At 45.0% G+C, this 19431-nt stretch overlaps 1 protein-coding gene across 1 annotated transcript in view; it reads left to right on the top strand.

Moving 5' to 3' along the window:
• The window catches only part of LOC311231423 (pyroglutamyl-peptidase 1-like), a 45727-nt gene extending 26715 nt beyond the window's left edge, over positions 1-19012 (top strand). The window contains exons 3-5 of the mRNA XM_084318002.1: positions 1046-1162; positions 16697-16929; positions 18122-19012. Coding sequence (XP_084174128.1) covers positions 1046-1162; positions 16697-16929; positions 18122-18344 — 573 coding nt within the window. The 3' untranslated portion in view covers positions 18345-19012. The remainder of the gene's footprint in view (positions 1-1045; positions 1163-16696; positions 16930-18121) is intronic.
• The last annotated feature ends 419 nt before the right edge of the window (positions 19013-19431 follow it).

Raw genomic sequence — 19431 nt, 5'->3', positions numbered from 1 at the left:
AGTAGGCCTGTATGGGGGCTACCCTGGGCCTGGCGGTCAGCCAGTAGGCCTGTATGGGGGCTACCCTGGGCCTGGCGGTCAGCCAGTAGGCCTGTATGGGGGCTACCCTGGGCCTGGCGGTCAGCCAGTAGGCCTGTATGGAGGCTACCCTGGGCCTGGCGGTCAGCCAGTAGGCCTGTATGGAGGCTACCCTGGGCCTGGCGGTCAGCCAGTAGGCCTGTATGGAGGCTACCCTGGGCCTGGCGGTCAGCCAGTAGGCCTGTATGGAGGCTACCCTGGGCCTGGCGGTCAGCCAGTAGGCCTGTATGGGGGCTACCCTGGGCCTGGCGGTCAGCCAGTAGTCCTGTATGGAGGCTACCCTGGGCCTGGCGGTCAGCCAGTAGGCCTGTATGGAGAAGGCCAGACGTGGTGGTTCAGAGCCCTATTGGGGATATTGGATGGGGGACAATGGTTGTCAGGGTGTCTAGACGGACTTGATAAGGATATTATAAGCAAACAAAAGGCAGCTTTGTGGCGGGGTCAGGGATGTGGTCAAACGAGCCCCTTTTCAATATTTATGGGGGGCTTTGCAGCCGTGACCAGTTGTCCTGCGGAGCGGGGCTTTTAATCGGCCACAGATTTGTCTCAGCCACACCCAGTCTTGATGTTTACGTCTTCTTCTTCTTGTTCTTCTAATATCTTTTTATGCATTATATAAAGGAGCTCAAGTTACCTTTGTTACCTTTGTCGGGGCGCCAGTGCAAAATATGAGTATTATTTATATTGTGACGACTGTGGTTTGAATTTCTACATTTGAGGCGACAGTGGCTCGGGAGGTCGAGCCGCCGTCTGGTGATCCAGAGGTTCCCGGTTAGATTCCCAGGCAGCGTGTCGATTCGAAGTGTCCTTGAACAAGACACTTAACCTCTAATTGCTCCCGATTCCGATTCACTGCCGTCGGTGTGTGAGTGTATGGGTGAATGTGAGGAATAAAAGCTGCTATGTAAATGCACCGTTTACCCTTTATTTGTAGCATTTCCATGTGGGTTATTGTTTGCTCTGATAGGAGCTGGAGAAGCTGGGCCTGGGTGACGAGGTGGCCCTGCATGTGTATGAAGTGCCTGTGGAGTACCAGGCAGTCCAGAGTTTGGTTCCTTCATTATGGAAGCAGTATCATCCACTGGTAAGAGGAAAACATTTACATTTTTAACATTTAGTCATTTAGTTGAACGCTTTTATCCAAAGCGACTTACTTACAGCGAAGTGACTGCATGACAACTCTTTCAGCCAAGTAACAATGTTCATCAAACAGTGTTGAAACTTGGGTGCTGCAGTGTTGAGTGTATAGTAGTAAAGACATATTAGTACAGTAGGTAGTAGGGGTGTAACGGTACACAAAAACAAAGGTTATCCTATAACCCTAGTTATATGAATACTGAGTCTCGCTCTGCCTACTGAGATATCATCTCTCCAGCATAGGGCTGGGCGATAAAACGATAACGATAACTATCGCGATAAATTATTTCCTCGAAATAAACATGAAACGTGGTCGCAAAGTTTCGATATATCGATTTTCCAAGCTTGGATATGAGCACACGCACTAACAACCAATCAGTGAAGGAGATGGCCGATAGCGGAAGGAGACCCGGAAGGAGACCCAGAGGTAGGACTCGGTAAACAAGGCTGGCTAGGCTAATTAGCTTGCACGGCGCTATTTTATATATTTACGTGCTGAGTATGTGTGTGGCGTGAATTCTGATGCCACGGTTATAGTAGTGTGTGGTATACGGTGGACGTTGTTGCAATGTATTGGGGCGGAACAGAGTATTTTAGGGATATTTAGTACTTTGGCAATATGGCTCGCTAGGATAATTAGCTTGCACAGCCAGGGGAGGAAACTAACTTTTTGGCTTACCAGCCAACTGGCGAGTAGATGATTTTATTTACCAGCCAAACTGATTTCTTTACCAGCCAAAAATAAAATCGCTAATTGTGATAATTACTTCTTTGTATGTCTTCGTCCAAATTGATTTTCAATTATAGTAATAATCACACCGTGTCTCTACTCGTTAAAATATTTATTAGCATAAAACATGAATAAGTGTCTCTACTCTCCACAATATTAGCATACAACATGTATTAATCACACTGTCTCTACTCTTCAAAATATTAGGATATCACATATTAACATGAAAGAGGGAACTATTCTGGACTGGGTTGGGCTGAACTGGGCAGTGAAAGATGCTGGGTTGGGCTGGTCTAGGTTATACTGGGTTGGGCTGGTTTAGGTTGGACTGAGTTGGGCAGTGAAAGAACCAAGCATTTCACTGTAATGTAATAGCTAAATAAAACAACTTGAACTTGACTTGTTACATTTGCACTCTGGTTGTATGCCAAATGTATTCTGGTTGTACTGTACTTGTGCTGTATGATGACAATACATTGGAACCGAATCGACAACGCTAGGGGTTCAGCAGGTGTATTCTGAATGCCAAGTATGAGTGGTGATATGGGGGGAAACCCGGTAATAATAAAATGTCACTCGGCTGCATTTAAGCAAAGCCGCTCAGTATAGTCCACTATGTTGAACGCGCGTTATGGTAGCTTGTTACATGCTAGGTAGCTAGCCGGCTAATGCTGGTTGACTTGTCATTCTCATCCGACTCGAAGGAGACACGTCGCATGCTGTTGTTCGCCCCCATGTCAGACCGCACTGATATCCGAAAGCGACGACTCTACATGCAATTATTTTCATCCACTGATGTGTTATTGTCTAAGTTTGTCATGTTGTCAAGCCGGTGGCAGGAGTCTGTAGGTCCGCGCGCAGTGGTCTGTCCACTTCCCCTAGATGGGCGGCATCTTCTAGAAAATGAGTGTTCATTGGAGGAGCTTAGAGCGCATCTGTACAACGATGATGTTCATTGGTTATGGTTGGATTATTATGAGGCGCAAATGGGAGGAATCAAGGGGGGAGTCAGAGTTCGGCTTGTGCCAGTGAGCGAATCAGCAGATTGCAGAATGATTTTTTTGTTTTGTTTTGTAATTACTAGTACTCGCCAGACTGGCGAGTGCTCTTCATGAATTACTCGCCAAACGTAAAAAATACTCGCAATTGGCGAGTAAAGTGGCCTAATTTCCTCCCCTGTGCACAGTGCAATTGTATCGTTTGGCTCGCTAGGATAATTAGCTTGCACGGCGCTATTTTATATATTTACGTGCCGAGTATGTGTGTGGCGTGAATTCTGATGCCACGGTTATAGTAGTGTGTGGTATACGGTGGACGTCGTTGCAATGTATTGGGGCGGAACAGAGTATTTTAGGGATATTTAGTACTTTGGCAATATGGCTCGCTAGGATAATTAGCTTGCACGGCGCAATTGTATCGTTTGGCTCGCTAGGATAATTAGCTTGCACGGCGCTATTTTATATATTTACGTGCCGAGTATGTGTGTGGCGTGAATTCTGATGCCACGGTTATAGTAGTGTGTGGTATACGGTGGACGTCGTTGCAATGTATTGGGGCGGAACAGAGTATTTTAGGGATATTTAGTACTTTGTCATGGGATACACTGCTCGCTCTGGCTAACTGCTAACGTGCGCGGACTGATGACGACATCAACTCGAGACATTTGCAGCAGAAAAACAAGTCTATTAATAGCCCGTCCATCGGCGCTGGGCATAATAAGTTAATTAAAGGGGAACTATTTTACTATTTCTTTCACTATTTGGGCACTTTTACACAATTCCTGTGAGTTTATGGAACACCTCTGTAATTATATATATTTTTTAATTCATTGTTTTGTATTTCTAATCAAGTCCTCAAAAACAGCATTTTTCTACCTCAAGATCTTAAAGGGGAACTCCAACATTTTGGGAAATTAGCTTATTTAACATCTTCCCTGGAGTTAGACAAGAAGATACATACCTTTTTTGTCTCTGTGCGTGCATTTTAGCTTTGGGAATAGACGCTCCGTTAGCATAGCTTAGCTTCATCACTGGAAGTGAGGCAGGACAGTAGCCTTACAGTGCCTTACAGTGTATTGCAAGGTCTGACATTGACCAAATTTGATATGCATGACCTTGGTGGGCTCTAGGTCAACTCCTGAAAAGGGGGTCAATGTCAGACCTTGCAATCAAAAGTTAGGGGGCGCACTGAAATTATGGCAAGGGTTATTAGCCCCCTAACTTTTGATTGCAAAGTCTGACATTGACCCCCTTTTCAGGAGTTGACCTAGAGCCCACCAAGGTCATGCATATCAAGTTTGGTCAATGTCAGACCTTGCAATACACTGTAAGGCACTGTAAGGCTACTGTCCTGCCTCACTTCCAGTGATGAAGCTAAGCTATGCTAACGGAGCGTCTATTCCCAAAGCTAAAATGCATGCACAGAGACAAAAAAAGGTATGTATCTTCTTGTCTAACTCCAGGGAAGATGTTAAATAAGCTAATTTCCCAAAATGTTGGAGTTCCCCTTTAAGCCGTTTTGAGCCTGGGCACCTAAACCACTGCGCCGCCTGAACATTATCATGCAGCGGTGTCTCTCTGACATCACAAATCATCACATTTTCAGATGACTCAGTTCAGTGAGGGTGAATATTGTGAGAGGAGAATTGGAAGAATGCGCCAATATGAGAATTAGAGACATAGATCATATTAATATAAGTCCACATAGCTAGGAAACAATGCTAAACACTGAAAAAGGCCATTTATAAGATAGTTCCCCTTTAAACTTGACAGACATTATATCGACGATAATTATCGATATCGAGTTATATGAAAATAATTTTATAATTTTATCGCAATAATGTTTTTGGCCATATCGCCCAGCCCTACTCCAGCACCTACTGTGCTCGTGGAAAACTTCACATACACCTCACTTGCACGTGACCACGCCTACTCACGAGCGTGCCTCTACACATGCATTAAAGCGTTCCGTCTCCAGACGGATTTCAGTCTTTTTTATTAAATTTTTTTGTCAATTTGATTTGGAGTCTGACGGAATTGGCTACCTGGTATAATATGATTTGTATTCTAATCAATCAAACGTGAGCTTGACGCACACACACACTGCTCGCAGTGCCCTCCCCCTCACAGACCCGTATCATTTGCACCGAAGATAGCAAGCGTGCAGGTCCTCTTTTAACACCACTGAAGCATTAAACAATGGCCCAGTAAACTATTCACTTTAGTTTACTACACGAGGCGTTGTCTAACGTTATCTAGCTGGCTAGCTGATAGCTCATAACATAATTGAAATTTGTTTTTGAAGCTGTGGCTAACGTTAGCTAGCTACTGATCTTCGGGTGGCTAACGTTAGCTACCTAGCAACTGTAGCTTGCTAATACGGGCTGTCCTGGCTGGCTAACTTTTAATTCGCAATGGAGTGGAGCTAACTAACTGTACAAATCGATGTGATTGGCTGAGACTGTATTTTGTACGGTTGGCTGCCTGGATGTTGTGGATTCGGGGAGCCAGCTAGCAGCTAACATCAACTCAACATCAACACTCTGTTGACACTCTGAGCGAGTTTGCCGACAGCAATGTAACAAACAATATGGTCCGTGCGGAACCATTATCTCCAACACATAGTTCCGTGTGTGAATAATGTTGAGCCACCACAAAAGATGAATCCAAAGTTTAATATAGTAAGAATTAGGGCTGTCAGTTTATCGCGTTAATTAGATGAATTAATTACACAGCAAATTATCGCGTTATGAAAATTAACTCAAAATTAATTAACTCAATTTTTTTTTTTTATATAATTTTTTTTTATCATTCATTCCATAAGAATGTAGAATACACATTTACAGACTTTTTTTTTATATGGTCCATTTGCATGTTCTTGGTATCTGATTCTAGGGACATCTATGAATCTCAGGGAATGTATTCCCAGTATCAGAAATACTGTGGGCTAGATCCACAAAGAATGGATTGCACGGTGCAAGTTGCACCCTTACTTACAATTCATTATGAATTGAAAATGGGGGACCCTGATGTAAACAAGACGAAAGTCTTTCTCTGGTCTGCATCCCCATAACAATTGTGTGTATTGAGCCGTACTGTATTGTACCCATTCTGCAATCTGTTAATAACATTTTCATTCAATCAATCAATCTGCGTGGTGATTGATTGAATGAAGATTTTATTTTGAGTAAATTGTAATGAACCAAATGAGAATATCAATACATTTTTTTTTTATCTTTGACTGTGAATAACACCATGCTCAAATTGACCAGACCTGAAAAATCTAAGCAAATTAATAGATGGAAGATGATTAAACAGAAGGTTTTGTAGATACAGTACTGAATTCTGCCATCCGGACACATGCAATTTGAAATATGATTATAGAATATAGAATATCAGGCATAAAATGGTTATGCGATTAAAATGCGATTAATTAGATTAATTAATTACAAATCCTGTAATTAATTAGATACATTTTTTTAATCGCCTGACAGCACTAGTAAGAATAGTACTAGGCTATATTCACATTAGATCACATTAGATGTACTCTGCAAAACTGTCTCAGAATGTAACTCCTCCACCTCAGACATTGACCCTATACCTACAGCTTTCTTCAAACGGGTATTTAATAGTGTTTCAAGCCCTGTGCTAGATATCATAAACACTTCCCTTAGGACTGGTATTTTCCCGGATGCCTTTAAAACAGCAGTTGTAAAGCCATTACTAAAAAAACCTAACTTGGATAGTAATGAAATGGCAAATTATCGTCCAATATCCAACCTACCATTCATTAGTAAAGTACTTGAAAAGATAGTTTCAGTTCAAATAAATTCCTTTCTTGAAGAAAACAACATCTTAGAAGAATTTCAGTCAGGATTCAGAAAATATCATAGCACTGAAACTGCCCTCACCAAAATAATCAGTGACCTCAGACTAAACTCTGACGAGAATAAGATCTCCATCCTTATCCTGTTAGATCTCAGTGCAGCATTTGATACAATCGATCACGATATTCTAATCGATCGTCTTGAAAACCATGTCGGTTTCTCAGACCATGTGCTAGGCTGGTTTAAAACATACATCAGAGGGAGGAAATTCTATGTTAAACTAGGAGATCACATGTCTGATATATACGACAACAACTATGGAGTTGCACAAGGGAATTGCTTAGGTCCTTTACTCTTCTTCCTTTACATGTTACCGCTGGGTGATATCATCAGAGAACATAATGTAGATTTCCATAGCTATGCGGATGATATACAACTGTACATATCTGCTGAACCAAATGATACAGCGATTAGCTCCATTACAGACTGCTTACTGGCAATAAATAAATGGATGAGTAAGAACTTCCTGAAACTAAACGAGAACAAAACTGAAATTCTAATTATCGGCTCCAAAACTAAAAAAGAAACATTAATAAAGAACCTGGGGGGACTAACCCCTTGGATCAAATCTGAGGTCACTAGTCTTGGGGTTGTCATAGATTCAGAACTGAACTTCAATTCTCATATTAGCAAAGTGACGAAAACATCGTTCTTCCATCTCAGAAATATAGCAAAAGTATGACCATTTATTAATCAGAACGATGCTGAGAAGCTAATTCATGCATTCATATCTAGCCGGTTAGACTACTGTAATGCACTTTTCACAGGTCTCCATAAGAAAACCACAGAGAGGCTTCAGCTAATCCAAAACTCTGCAGCCCGACTGCTAACTAGAACCAAAAGGAGAGAGCACATTAGTCCAGTCTTAGCCGCTTTACACTGGCTTCCTGTAACATTTAGAATTGACTTTAAGGTCCTTCTCCTTACATACAAAGCTCTAAATGGACAGGGACCTAGCTACATCGCCAACACTCTAATAAATTACACACCAGCAAGAACACTGCGATCATCAGCTGCTGGACTACTAGAGGCTCCCAGAAGCAGTCAAAAGAGGATCGGTAATGCAGCCTTTATCAACTATGCCCCAAAACTATGGAACAAACTACCCCAAAACATCAGGGAAGCCAACTCGCTAGACATCTTTAAAAGACAGCTTAAAACCTATCTCTTTGCTCAGGCATTTCACTGATAGATATCTGCTACCACCTAGTGGCAAGAGGAAACATCAGGGATATCCTGACACAACTTGTATTTATTCTTACCCTGCCTACTCTTTTACACTGCCTATCAAATTCATGTGTCGGTTATTGCACTTTTTACTTCTTACTGATGACTATTTTTAAATTGAATCATTTTAAACTATTCTTATTATTTGCCTATTAGGATGCTAGATCCTAATGTGAAACACTGTGATTTGCCATATCTTGCTATGCTCGCTCATGCCTGTATTTTTTATGTCCGTTCTATTTTATAATTTTTTTTTTTATTTAATTTTTTTTTACTATTTTTAAACTGAATCATTTTAAACTATTTTTACTATTTGTGTTACTGAAAACTGTAAGCGGTGAGCCTTTTGGGATGCTAGATCCTAATGTGAAACACTGTGATTCTACCTGTCTATCTTTTTATGCTCGCTTATGCCTGTATTTTTTACTGTTGTGAAGCACTTTGAACTGCAACCTCTGTATGAAAAGTGCTATACAAATAAAGTTATTATTATTATTATTATTATTATTATTATTATTATTATTATTATTATTATTATTATTATTATTATTATTATTATTATTATTATTATTATTATTATTATTATTATATTATAACACATTTTTGCAAGTAGATTACATTAGCAAAATGCCCTTTTGGCATGTAGCCTACATATTCATAATCATGAAAGTTTATTTGGAAGTATTTTATATTCTGTATGTAACTGAGGGGTTACAAAACCCTGACTGTATTAAAGATTGTGATAGATTAAACCACTACTACATATTATTATTATTATTATTACTTGCCAGACAGTACAGTTAATTATGGCAGACACTCAGAATAGACGACACGGTGACAAGGAGATATCATTTACAGTATTTATTATTATGCAGAAGATACAACTGTCAATTACTGGGTCGCTCTTTTATGGCGAATGATATTAGAAAGTCAGAGAGTAGCAAAGTCAGTGGGAATGAATAATTCCTAGGCTAGGTATACTAGACCAGACGCCGCCTGGCGTGGGATGGCAATATAGGGGGGCAAAACGAGGGTACAGCTGGAGACTGGTGATATCCTCCCAGAGTTGTAAGCTCCAGAGGAAGGAAGAATGTACGGATACTCAGGCTGTTCACTTGAAGAAAAGGGGTTCTCATACGGATCCGGTCTTTATAATCCAAGTGCTCGGCAGCAAGGTAATAGCTGTAATCCAATGCCCGATAGCAATGATGATAGCCAGCCAGCTTCGTCCACGAAGCTAGCCCGATGTAGAATCCTCAGGGTAGTTAAATCCAAACGACGAGGGTATTAACGATGCTCTTCTCCACGGTACTACGTTTCCACAAGCACTATAATCCAACCAATGATGGTTCTACAATATCGCCGCGGTAGGTTCCAATGTGCACATGTCCAATAGTTCTGCTACTAGGCCCACCTCGTGTGCTGGCACTAATTACTTTAAGTCCACACACACTTGCTAAGGTTCACGCTAGTTACTAAACGAACGAACTGCTTGTTAATGCTGCACACCGAACGAACTGCTGTAATACGATTCACACTAAATGACGACTCTTTACTTCACATTAAGTTAGGTCGAACTTGACTCTGCTATACGCTAGGTTCAACTACTGCTGTTGCATTACTCCGGACGAACTTCACGTTACTGCATTAGGTTGAACTTCACCGTTGTACTGACGAACGAACCAACCACTGTTTGCTTGCTAGACGAACTGCTACTGTTCGTGCCTTCCACGATATATATACTTAGAGGGCTTTCTAGTGCGCAGCCGAAGCTCTTGTCTGGGATCAATGCGCTGGCCCCAGGCATGTCCCAACAAGTCCAGACTCGTCTTTGAACTTGTCTCAGGGGTGTGATTCTAGGCGCCGCCGACGTCAAGGGCATTATCCAATGAGGAAAGCGAATAATGCTATGATTCAAACGGAGGCTTAAAGGGATATAGCTTATATATATAAATAATATACAAGTTATATAAAACAATAAAACGTAGATTCTCAATGTTAATCTGGCCCTTCAGAACACTGTACTTAGTTTTAAAGTGGTCAGACAGTTCCCTCTGTGTGTAATACAGACAGTCTTCACACATTCATAAATAACACTTACAGAAAAGCTTATTGTGCACTGTAATACGTTTTGTTCAATGGGGGATTTTTTTAATGTACAGAATACCGTGAAACCGTGGTATTTTTGCCCAAGGTTATCGTACCCTCAAAATGTCATACCGGCACATGCCTAGTTACACTATAGGCTACACTACTAGGTCTACACTGTACTATAGTTCAAGGCTACTTTCACTGTTTTACTGCATTACAGTACTGTTATATTGTAATTTTTTTTATCAATACAAAAAATATATTACATATATATTGTTGGTGCTCCTTACATTTAGGTGGGTGCTCCTAAATTTTTGCTGGTGCTCCCAATTTTTTTTTTTTTTATCTACTTTTTCTGCCATTTTCAATTTTTCTCCCATCCCAATTTCGTATCGTCCAATTCTACCCTCCCCTGTCTCGAACGCTGTTTCATGCCTCCCACAAGCCGACTGTAATGTGGACGAAGCCATACATTGCACGAGTCCCCTCCGGTACTCGAGGTAGCAGCCGTCGCATCTTTTCACCTGCACAGCGTGATCTTTCAGCGTCGGGGGTCTGCGCTTTGGAGGGACGCCGCCCCTGTCGCTTCCTGATTCTACTGCGCAGGCACACCAACCAACCTGTAGGAGTCGCTGTCCACAACGTCCGATCCCCACCCATCAGCTTCCCACCCCCTAATAGTGTAACGACCAGCAAAGCTGAATGCAATGCGGAGAGCTGGGCTCGAGCCGTGCTCCCAACTTTTTGAAGTTGGGAGCACCAGTGCTACCAAGTAAAAATGTTAATTTCGAGCCCTGCATAATTTGAACTATACACAATACATAATTTGAACTATAGACAATATATAATTTGAACTATACACAATACTGAATTTGAACTATACACAATACTGAATTTGAACTATACACAATACTGAATTTGAACTATAGACAATACTGAATTTGAACTATACACAATACTGAAAGGTTACAGTATGTAGATTTGTTTATTTGTATGACAAAGTCAGTCAACCCTTGCAATCAGTTTCATTTAATGAATTGAAAACAGCATTGATATTACGTAAAAGCAAACTGGCAATAGAAAAGATGTTCAAAATGATCTAGTTCCCTTAAAACGCTAACGCTATTAAATAAAAATATATAGTGGAGGTTAAAATAAGAATATGACTTGGCCTGAAAAAAGTTCAGTCAGGAGATTTCTTTTTGCTTTAATCCCTGCTCTACAAGACGCCGGAAGTGGTCACGTTTACACCCTTCCAAGATCGAATTTCATACGTGGAAAACATCCAAGGGACCTCAGGGCGCTGAAGAGCGAGACGCTCAGCCAGTATTCATATAACTAGGGTTATAGGATAAGGATAACCTTCGTTATATTATCATACTGGCCTACTGAGATCAAAAGGGGCAGAGCGGACGTGTGGCCACGTCAAATGCACCCCCTGAGGGCCTGTAAGCCCCCGCCAGGGAGGAGGGGAGTCCCGTCCACCCGCCCGTCCTAACGAAGGGGGGGAGGCAGTCAACTACAACCAATGTGCGAAAAATGAAACCAGTCACCCAATAACGCACAGTGCACTCGGGACCACGTGTGACACAGCACTCTGCGGTCCACACCCACACACACCTGCTAGCCCACCTGATGGCGGGACGCAGGAGAGGTCCCGGACCTCAGGACTGCCTGGGAGACAGAAACCCCAGTCATGTCCATGAGGTAAAACCTAACGAAAGGCCCCGGGGAGGACCAGGAGGCCGCAGCGCAGATGTCCTCCACCGAGGCCCCCCCCAACAGGGCAGCGGAGGCCGCCACACCACAAGTGGAGTGTGCCCTGACGCCCCTGGGGGGAACCTCTCCAGCCAACGTGTAGCAAAGGGCAATGCCCTCGCACAACCAGTGTGACAGGCGTTGCTTGGACAGCGCCTTACCCGCGCGAGAGCCACCGTAACAAACAAACAGTTGATAGCCCTGAGATCCTGCATGCGACTAAGGTAAACCCCCAGTGCACAGACAGGACACGACAGGTGAAGGCTCGCCTCCAACTCACTAACGTGAGGAGGAGGGTGAAAAGCCTGAATCACAATATCCCTGGAGCGAAAAGAGCTCAGAATATTCTTTGGCACAAAGACTGGATTAGGCCTCAGAGTCGCCCCGCTATCGGCCTGAATAGACAGGCACTCAGACCGCACAGAGAGAGCACACAGCTCACCCACGCGTTTAGCGTAGGTGATGGCCAAAAGGAACGCGGTCTTAAAGACAGTCGATCCAACGGCGCCTGCTCAAGAGGCTCAAACGGGGCATCCGACAACCATCCTAGGACCAGTTGGAGGTCCCAACTCGGAGACAGAGAACGTTCCACAGGCTTGAGATGCCGTGCGCCAAGCAGGAAACGTTTCACTAGAGGGTGGCTGAACAGCGTTCTGCCCTCAAAGCCCAGATGACAAGAAGATATAGCTGCAGCGTATACCTTCACTGTTGAGGCCGACAGCCTATTCAGGATAGACTGGAGGAAGGAAAGAACCGAGTCCAGGGGGCATGACACCGGGTCCAGGCCCCCAACCTCACACCACTCTTGAAACATACGCCACTTCCCTGCGTAAACCGCGGTAGTGGACGGAGCGCGCACGTTCTGGATGGTGTTAACCACCGTAGGGTTAAGACCCATCCCCTCCAGATTCACCCTTTCAGCAGCCAAGCTATTAGAGGCTTCCCCAGAACAGGAGGCAGAAACAGAGTTCTGCATGCCTGAGATAGGGCCCGCGGTGACCACGGATGCCATCATACCGAGCAGGCGCATCACGGACAGCGCCGTAACCGTCCTGCCAGGACGGAACCTCCCGAGCGCGCCGAGAATATCCTCTCGCCGCCACTCTGAGAGGGTTGCCCTCATAGACCTTGAGCTTAGAACCAAGCCCAAGTACTCCACCTGTTGACTGGGAAGAGGAGTACTCTTCTTCCAGTTCACAGCAAAACCCAGACTGGTGAGGAATTCGACCACCTGCCTGGTATGAGACCTGGCGATCTCCTCTGACCGGCTGAGGAGCAGAATGTCGTCGAGGTAGAATAAAATTCATATCCCATGACGCCGCAGAGGTCCCAGCACGGTCCCCACGCACTTGGTGAATGTGCGAGGAGCCAGAGAGTAGCCGAACGGCAGCCTCTGGTATTCGTACGCTACGCCCTGAAAGAGGAAGCGCAGGAATTTCCTGTGAGGGGGGAAGATCGGGACGTGAAAATACGCATCCTTCAGGTCTATGGAGGTGAACCAGTCTCCCACTCTGACAGGGCTTAACAGATGTTTGACGGTCAACATTCTGAACCTCCTCGTCACAATCAGCCGATTGAACGCAGACAGGTCCAGTATGGGTCTGACACCTCCCGATTTCTTGGGCACCAGAAAATACCGGGAGTAAACGCCATTCATCGCATCCTCCCTTGGGACCACTACGACGGCCTGCTTCGCCACCAGAGAGTGAATCTCCTTGGCCAGGGCTGTCACTGCCGTGGACCTTGACAACAGAGTCTGTACCAAACCCAAAAACGGAGGGTGGGGGTGTGTAAACTGCAACACAAGCCCCACCCTCAGCGTTCTCTCCATCCACGGCGACATATGGCACTTCCGTAACCATACGTGGTGATAATCCCAAAGCGGCCCGCAGCCAACTGGCGCTCGTCCGCCAGGAACCGTAGATAGGAGGCCCGGTCCCACCCGCTGTGCGTTGTCAACCCTGGACTCGCCAACCGCGCGAGCAGGGTGTCTCGCGGAGCTGGGATATCGCACCCTGACTCTACCAACGAGGCAATCGCACCCAAGGGAAGGGCCGGCCTGATACGGGGAGAGCGGCCATCATAGGCTCCCCCGCTGAGCATCTTCCCGGCATAGACTGCTGAGGACAGCCTGCTCTGCAGCTGGACATGCAAGGTGTGTGGTCCCCACGCTGCCCGATAGGGTGAGTCCCTACACACCGTAGCCCTGTAGTGATATTACTACCACCAAAATTACGCATGCCTGACTTCCGGCCGGGGGAGGCACTAACGTAATACCCGGCCTGGCAAGGGCGGGGCTGGGGGAACCCATGCTGCGACCTCCTGGGCCTAGGGTTCCCCCTCTGACAAAATGTTTTAGATACAGGGAACCCTGCTCCGTCGACAGATACAACACCAGGCTCACCAAACACAGACGCAGGACGTGTGGTGTGGGAGCCGCCTGACAGCACAGCATTCTCATAGACAGACCCAGGCCTAGCTAGCAACTGGGTGTCAGCCCCTGTCTCCATGAGAAGCGAAATGTGGGGCCGCTTGCGCTTCACTGGAAGACCGCGGCCCGCAGCCAAAGGGGACAAATCAGCCCTGAGTCCTGAGTGTAGCGGGGGGGAGTAACCGGAGAGCGTGCTAGACACAGCTAGATGGCAACGGTTTTTCAGGGCGTGCCCATCTAATATAGCCGATCCCTCGGCCGCCGAGGCTGTCGCCCTCGTGACCACCTGTTCTCTTTGTGTCCAGGTCACAGGCTGTGCCCTCACCTCTGGCTGCGCGGCATGGAGCCCAGGTCAAATACCGCCCGTGCCCCCGCGGACAGACTAAAAAGTCCATCCGCGGAGAGGGGAGCCCTGAGGAGGGGAAGTCTCCTCTCCTCCTCAAGGGGAGACTGCTCCAACCAAAGATGCCTGTGAACAAGCGTTGACAGCATCCTAGCCCTCCCTGCGGTTATAGCCTGCGGCTGGGTCAAAAGCTGAATAACCTCAAAAACCTGTGCGATGTTTTTGACGTCGGCTGGCCCTAAGGCCCCACCGCCCGACACCATTGTGGACAGAAAAGCAGCCAAATGAGCAATGTTACTGGTCGCCGCTAAATTCTGTCCCGCGGCGGTATAAGCTTCATCAGCCCACTCAGCCACCTGCCGGGCCGACTCGCCCTCCGGCGTCGGCTTCCGGGTGGGATACCGTTCAACCATGCCAGGGCAAAGGACCGATGCCACCTGCTCCTCTAAGCACGGCACACCTGTCCTGGGCCCTGTCGTCAGCCCATCCACCCGTGTAAAGGGTAAATAAGCCTCAGCTAAACCCCCAACATTAGACACCAATTGACCGTCAGCAATGAAATGGTTAAGAGGAGGGAAGAGTGGAGACAGCCCCGGTGGGGCACATGGGAACGGCGCCCCAAACACTTTAGCATTAGCATCAGCTGCGCGCGCTAGGATAATTGGAAAAACATTCAACAATGAGTCATGATGACCACGTTTATCCAAATACCCAGCCCCCCGCGCCAATACATCGCCCGGTCGTCTCACGAGACAACGAGCAGTATCGAATATGCCAGTACCAACGCCTGTCGGCGTAGGTCCTACCTGAGCACGGCGTGGCTCGACTGCCAAACGCTGCGCGTAGCCCATCGGCCCGCTGCCAAGCGACCAGGAAAGCACAGAATAGGACAGACATTCCGTCTGGACGTGCCGAGAAGGTTCCGGGGGCCAGTGAACCTCTGGCGAAAGTCCAACATTGCGTAATTTCTCCCTTTTCTTCATAACAACGTTCCACCTGGTTAAAGTGCATATGAGCAGCTCCACGGATGGAAAAGATAATGGAAGGGTGTAAACGTGACCACTTCCGGCGTCTTGTAGAGGCACGCTCGGGAGTAGGCGTGGTCACGTGCAAGTGAGGTGTATGTGAAGTTTTCCACGAGCACAGTAGGTGCTGGAGAGATGATATCTCAGTAGGCAGAGCGAGACGCGATTGGCCAGTATGATAATATAACCATGGTACGGTACGTACCTCGGTTTTGAAGTCAAGGTTCGGTACGGTTTTCGGTACAGTGGGGGAAAGTTTGGCTTTCCATGTTCCACTCAGGGGTGCTGTAGTGTGCAGTAACTAATTGTACTTGTAGGGCTGTCAACGAATATTCTATATTGAAATTAATAATCGACATGTAAAAAAATAAAATAAAAAATTATTATATTAGATTGTGAAAAAAACAGCCCCCGGTGGGCGGTCGTTAGTGGTTAACATACCGTTGTATTCGTTCAGTACACTACACAGCCGTTTGGTACGGTACGGTACACACTGAAACTTGTTTGGTACGGATACGTGTACCTTTACACCCCTAGTAGCTAGTAATATAGGCAAGGAAGATCATTTAGTGGAAGAGTGCATGATAGTAGAAGACGTAAGAAGGTTAGTGTTTTTTGTTTTTTTGTTTTTCCCTTTATTTTCAGATATTGATATGAAGAAGTGTGTTTTTAGTCAACGGCGAAAGATTGGTCGTGCTTCGGCTGTCCTAACTGTGGTGGGAAGTTCGTTCCACCATTTTGGAGCAAGAACTGAGAATAACTGGCTTCTCCTTGATGACCCTCCCGGAGCTCGGATAGGAGTGGGTCTGAGGCGGCCAGAAGATGTAGAGCGGAGGGGTCTTGAGGGTGCCACCTCATGCCACCTCACGCCAACTCAACTGCTATCGTTGACATTGAACCTATGCAAATGATTCCAATTTTAAATCAAACATTATTTCTTAGGCTTACTAACGCTTTGATTGTTCCTGTTTTTCTTTCTGTGGAAAACCAGTTGGTAGTTCACGTTGGAGTCTCGGGTATGGCCACCACCGTCACGTTGGAAAAGTGTGGCCACAACCGTGGCTACAAGGGCCTGGACAACAGCAGCTTCTGTCCAGACTCGCAGTGTTGCATCGTAGGAGGGCCCGATTGCCTCGATTCGGTTATTGACATGGAATCCGTCTGCAAGAGAGTGAAAGCCTCAGAGCTGGGAGTCGCCGTGTCCGTTTCCAAAGACGCCGGAAGGTAACTGTCTTTTTATATTCCATAAGCGAGCACTTTGAAGTGCAATTTCCGAAAGATTTGACACAATAATGAATTGATCTTTATTTATTTGCATTTTCTGTGGACCTGTCTCTAGAGCTGCCGCGATTACCGCATTACCGCGGTATCGCTGTTACATCACGGCCACCGCAGAGTAGGCTGAATACCGCGTCACCGCTGTTTTTTATAATAATAATAATAAATTACCCTCCTCTCGTTGGGCTTGCGGCTCTGCAGATATACCCTACTCCTCTATCGAGGTTCCAAGCGACCCTATTGGGTACCAGAAAAGTCACGTGAAACATTGCAGACCACTGATTGGTCAGAAGAGAGACGCGTCACACGTTGTAGCGTCATGCAGTGTGTTACCACCAATCGGCAAGCGCGTATTCGTTTTTTACGTCCTGAATGTCAGCTCATCACAACACGGCTAATAACGTTAGCTTTAACTCTCCGCCGGAGTGGACTACCATCGCTCCTCAGGAGTACTAAACGAGACATAATGATTTTACTGTCTGCAACGAATGTTATAATAAAAGCCCTTCGTTCTATACACTTGTCTGATTGAAAACTTTATTAACAGACCGCAGAATGGGACAACTCAGCACGCTCTGAGCAAAGAAAGGAACTGAGATATGAATAGAGTATTGCTTGCCTTGCTATGGTCCGGTAAATACGCTGATGTTATTGAACGTATAACTATATAATGTTAATGCCACAAAACGAATGCCTTTATTATAAAGTAGTAACTTTATAGTAATAATAATAAGAAAGGGTCGGGGGGGTTAGGGGTAACCACCCCTGCCCGCGATACCGAGTGAACTGCGCACGACCAGAGGGGAAACTTCGAATCCGTGTTTCACTTTCAATAACTAATGCGTGCTTGCCGAATCCCAAACAATATTCATGCTGCAAAGTCATCCTCTAAAGATAGACATTTAGACTAGAGGCAGGCTATATGCTATAAAGAGTAGACTACTACTAAAAAAAAAAATGCATTCAAACTTTTATTTTTTATTTTTTGTGTGCGTGCGGTAATAACCGCGGCGGTAGGAAATATTTTGCAAATTTGTGCTGTAAGGAAAACATCAATACCGCGGCAGCTCTACCTGTCTCTTTAATCTATTTAAGCTAGGACCCTATCTATTTGATCCAATGCTGTCTCCTTTAACAGATATCTCTGTGACTTCACCTACTATACCTCTCTGTACTTGAGCCACGGGCGCTCTGCATTTGTTCACGTGCCCCCTGTCGGAAAGCCTTACAGCGGGGAAGACCTGGGCCGTGCGCTGCAGGCCATCGTGCAAGAGATGCTGGAGTGTCTGGGCCAAGAAGAAGAGAAGATCCAATGCCAGCATTTGACCTCCAAATGCCAACTAAGCCTATCTGCCCCCTGACACAAGAAAGAAACTGCACTTAACCACAAGTAGCCAAACCTTTTTATTTATTTTATTTTTACTATCTCTATTGGTGCATATTCAAAACTACCATTGGACATTTTCAGTTTTCTCATTTCATTGTTGTCTTTTTTTTCTTTTTTTAAGCTAGTCCTTCTCCTTTGTGTTGGACCTGGATCAGTTATGTATTTCTTCAAATTATGAAGAAACAATGGGATTGCAAAAAGCAAATGTTGCTCAAGTTGTAACTGAAGCTTTTGTCCCACTACTTCGGAACTTGAAACGCTGTGTTCAAGGATATTTTGTGGTCCAGTAACGTGAAATCCATGAAACACAGAAGTGAATAAAAAAAATTATAATAATAATTTCGGGAGCAGGAATACTACTATTGTAGTTCACACACGTTTATATTATCACATTGTGGCAAGTTTATACTGTTGTCATTGCAATCTAATACCCCAAATGTGTCTTCTACCGATGCACCTTATAGGGTTAGGAATAGTAATAGAAGTTACCTTTGGGGCTAACGGTTGATTGTGTTCCACATTATTTAACTTTGTCTTCTTAATTATTCCTCCCTTCGTTTGTTCTCTCAGGTTGATACATACTGACAGTTTGTTCTCTCAGGTTGATACATACTGACAGTTTGTTCTCTCAGGTTGATACATACTGACAGTTTGTTCTCTCAGGTTGATACATACTGACAGTTTGTTCTCTCAGGTTGATACATACTGACAGTTTGTTCTCTCAGGTTGATACATACTGACAGTTTGTTCTCTCAGGTTGATACATACTGACAGTTTGTTCTCTCAGGTTGATACATACTGACAGTTTGTTCTCTCAGGTTGATACATACTGACAGTTTGTTCTCTCAGGTTGATACATACTGACAGTTTGTTCTCTCAGGTTGATACATACTGACAGTGTGTTCTCAGGTTGATACATACTGACAGTTTGTTCTCTCAGGTTGATACATACTGACAGTTTGTTCTCTCAGGTTGATACATACTGACAGTTTGTTCTCTCAGGTTGATACATACTGACAGTTTGTTCTCTCAGGTTGATACATACTGACAGTTTGTTCTCT

The sequence above is a fragment of the Notolepis coatsorum genome (assembly GCF_963971535.1).
Source record: "Notolepis coatsorum genome assembly, chromosome: 7".
Lineage (NCBI taxonomy): Eukaryota > Metazoa > Chordata > Actinopteri > Aulopiformes > Paralepididae > Notolepis > Notolepis coatsorum.
The sequence above is the reverse complement of the archived record's forward strand: the minus strand, read 5'-3'. Positions and strand labels throughout refer to the sequence as shown.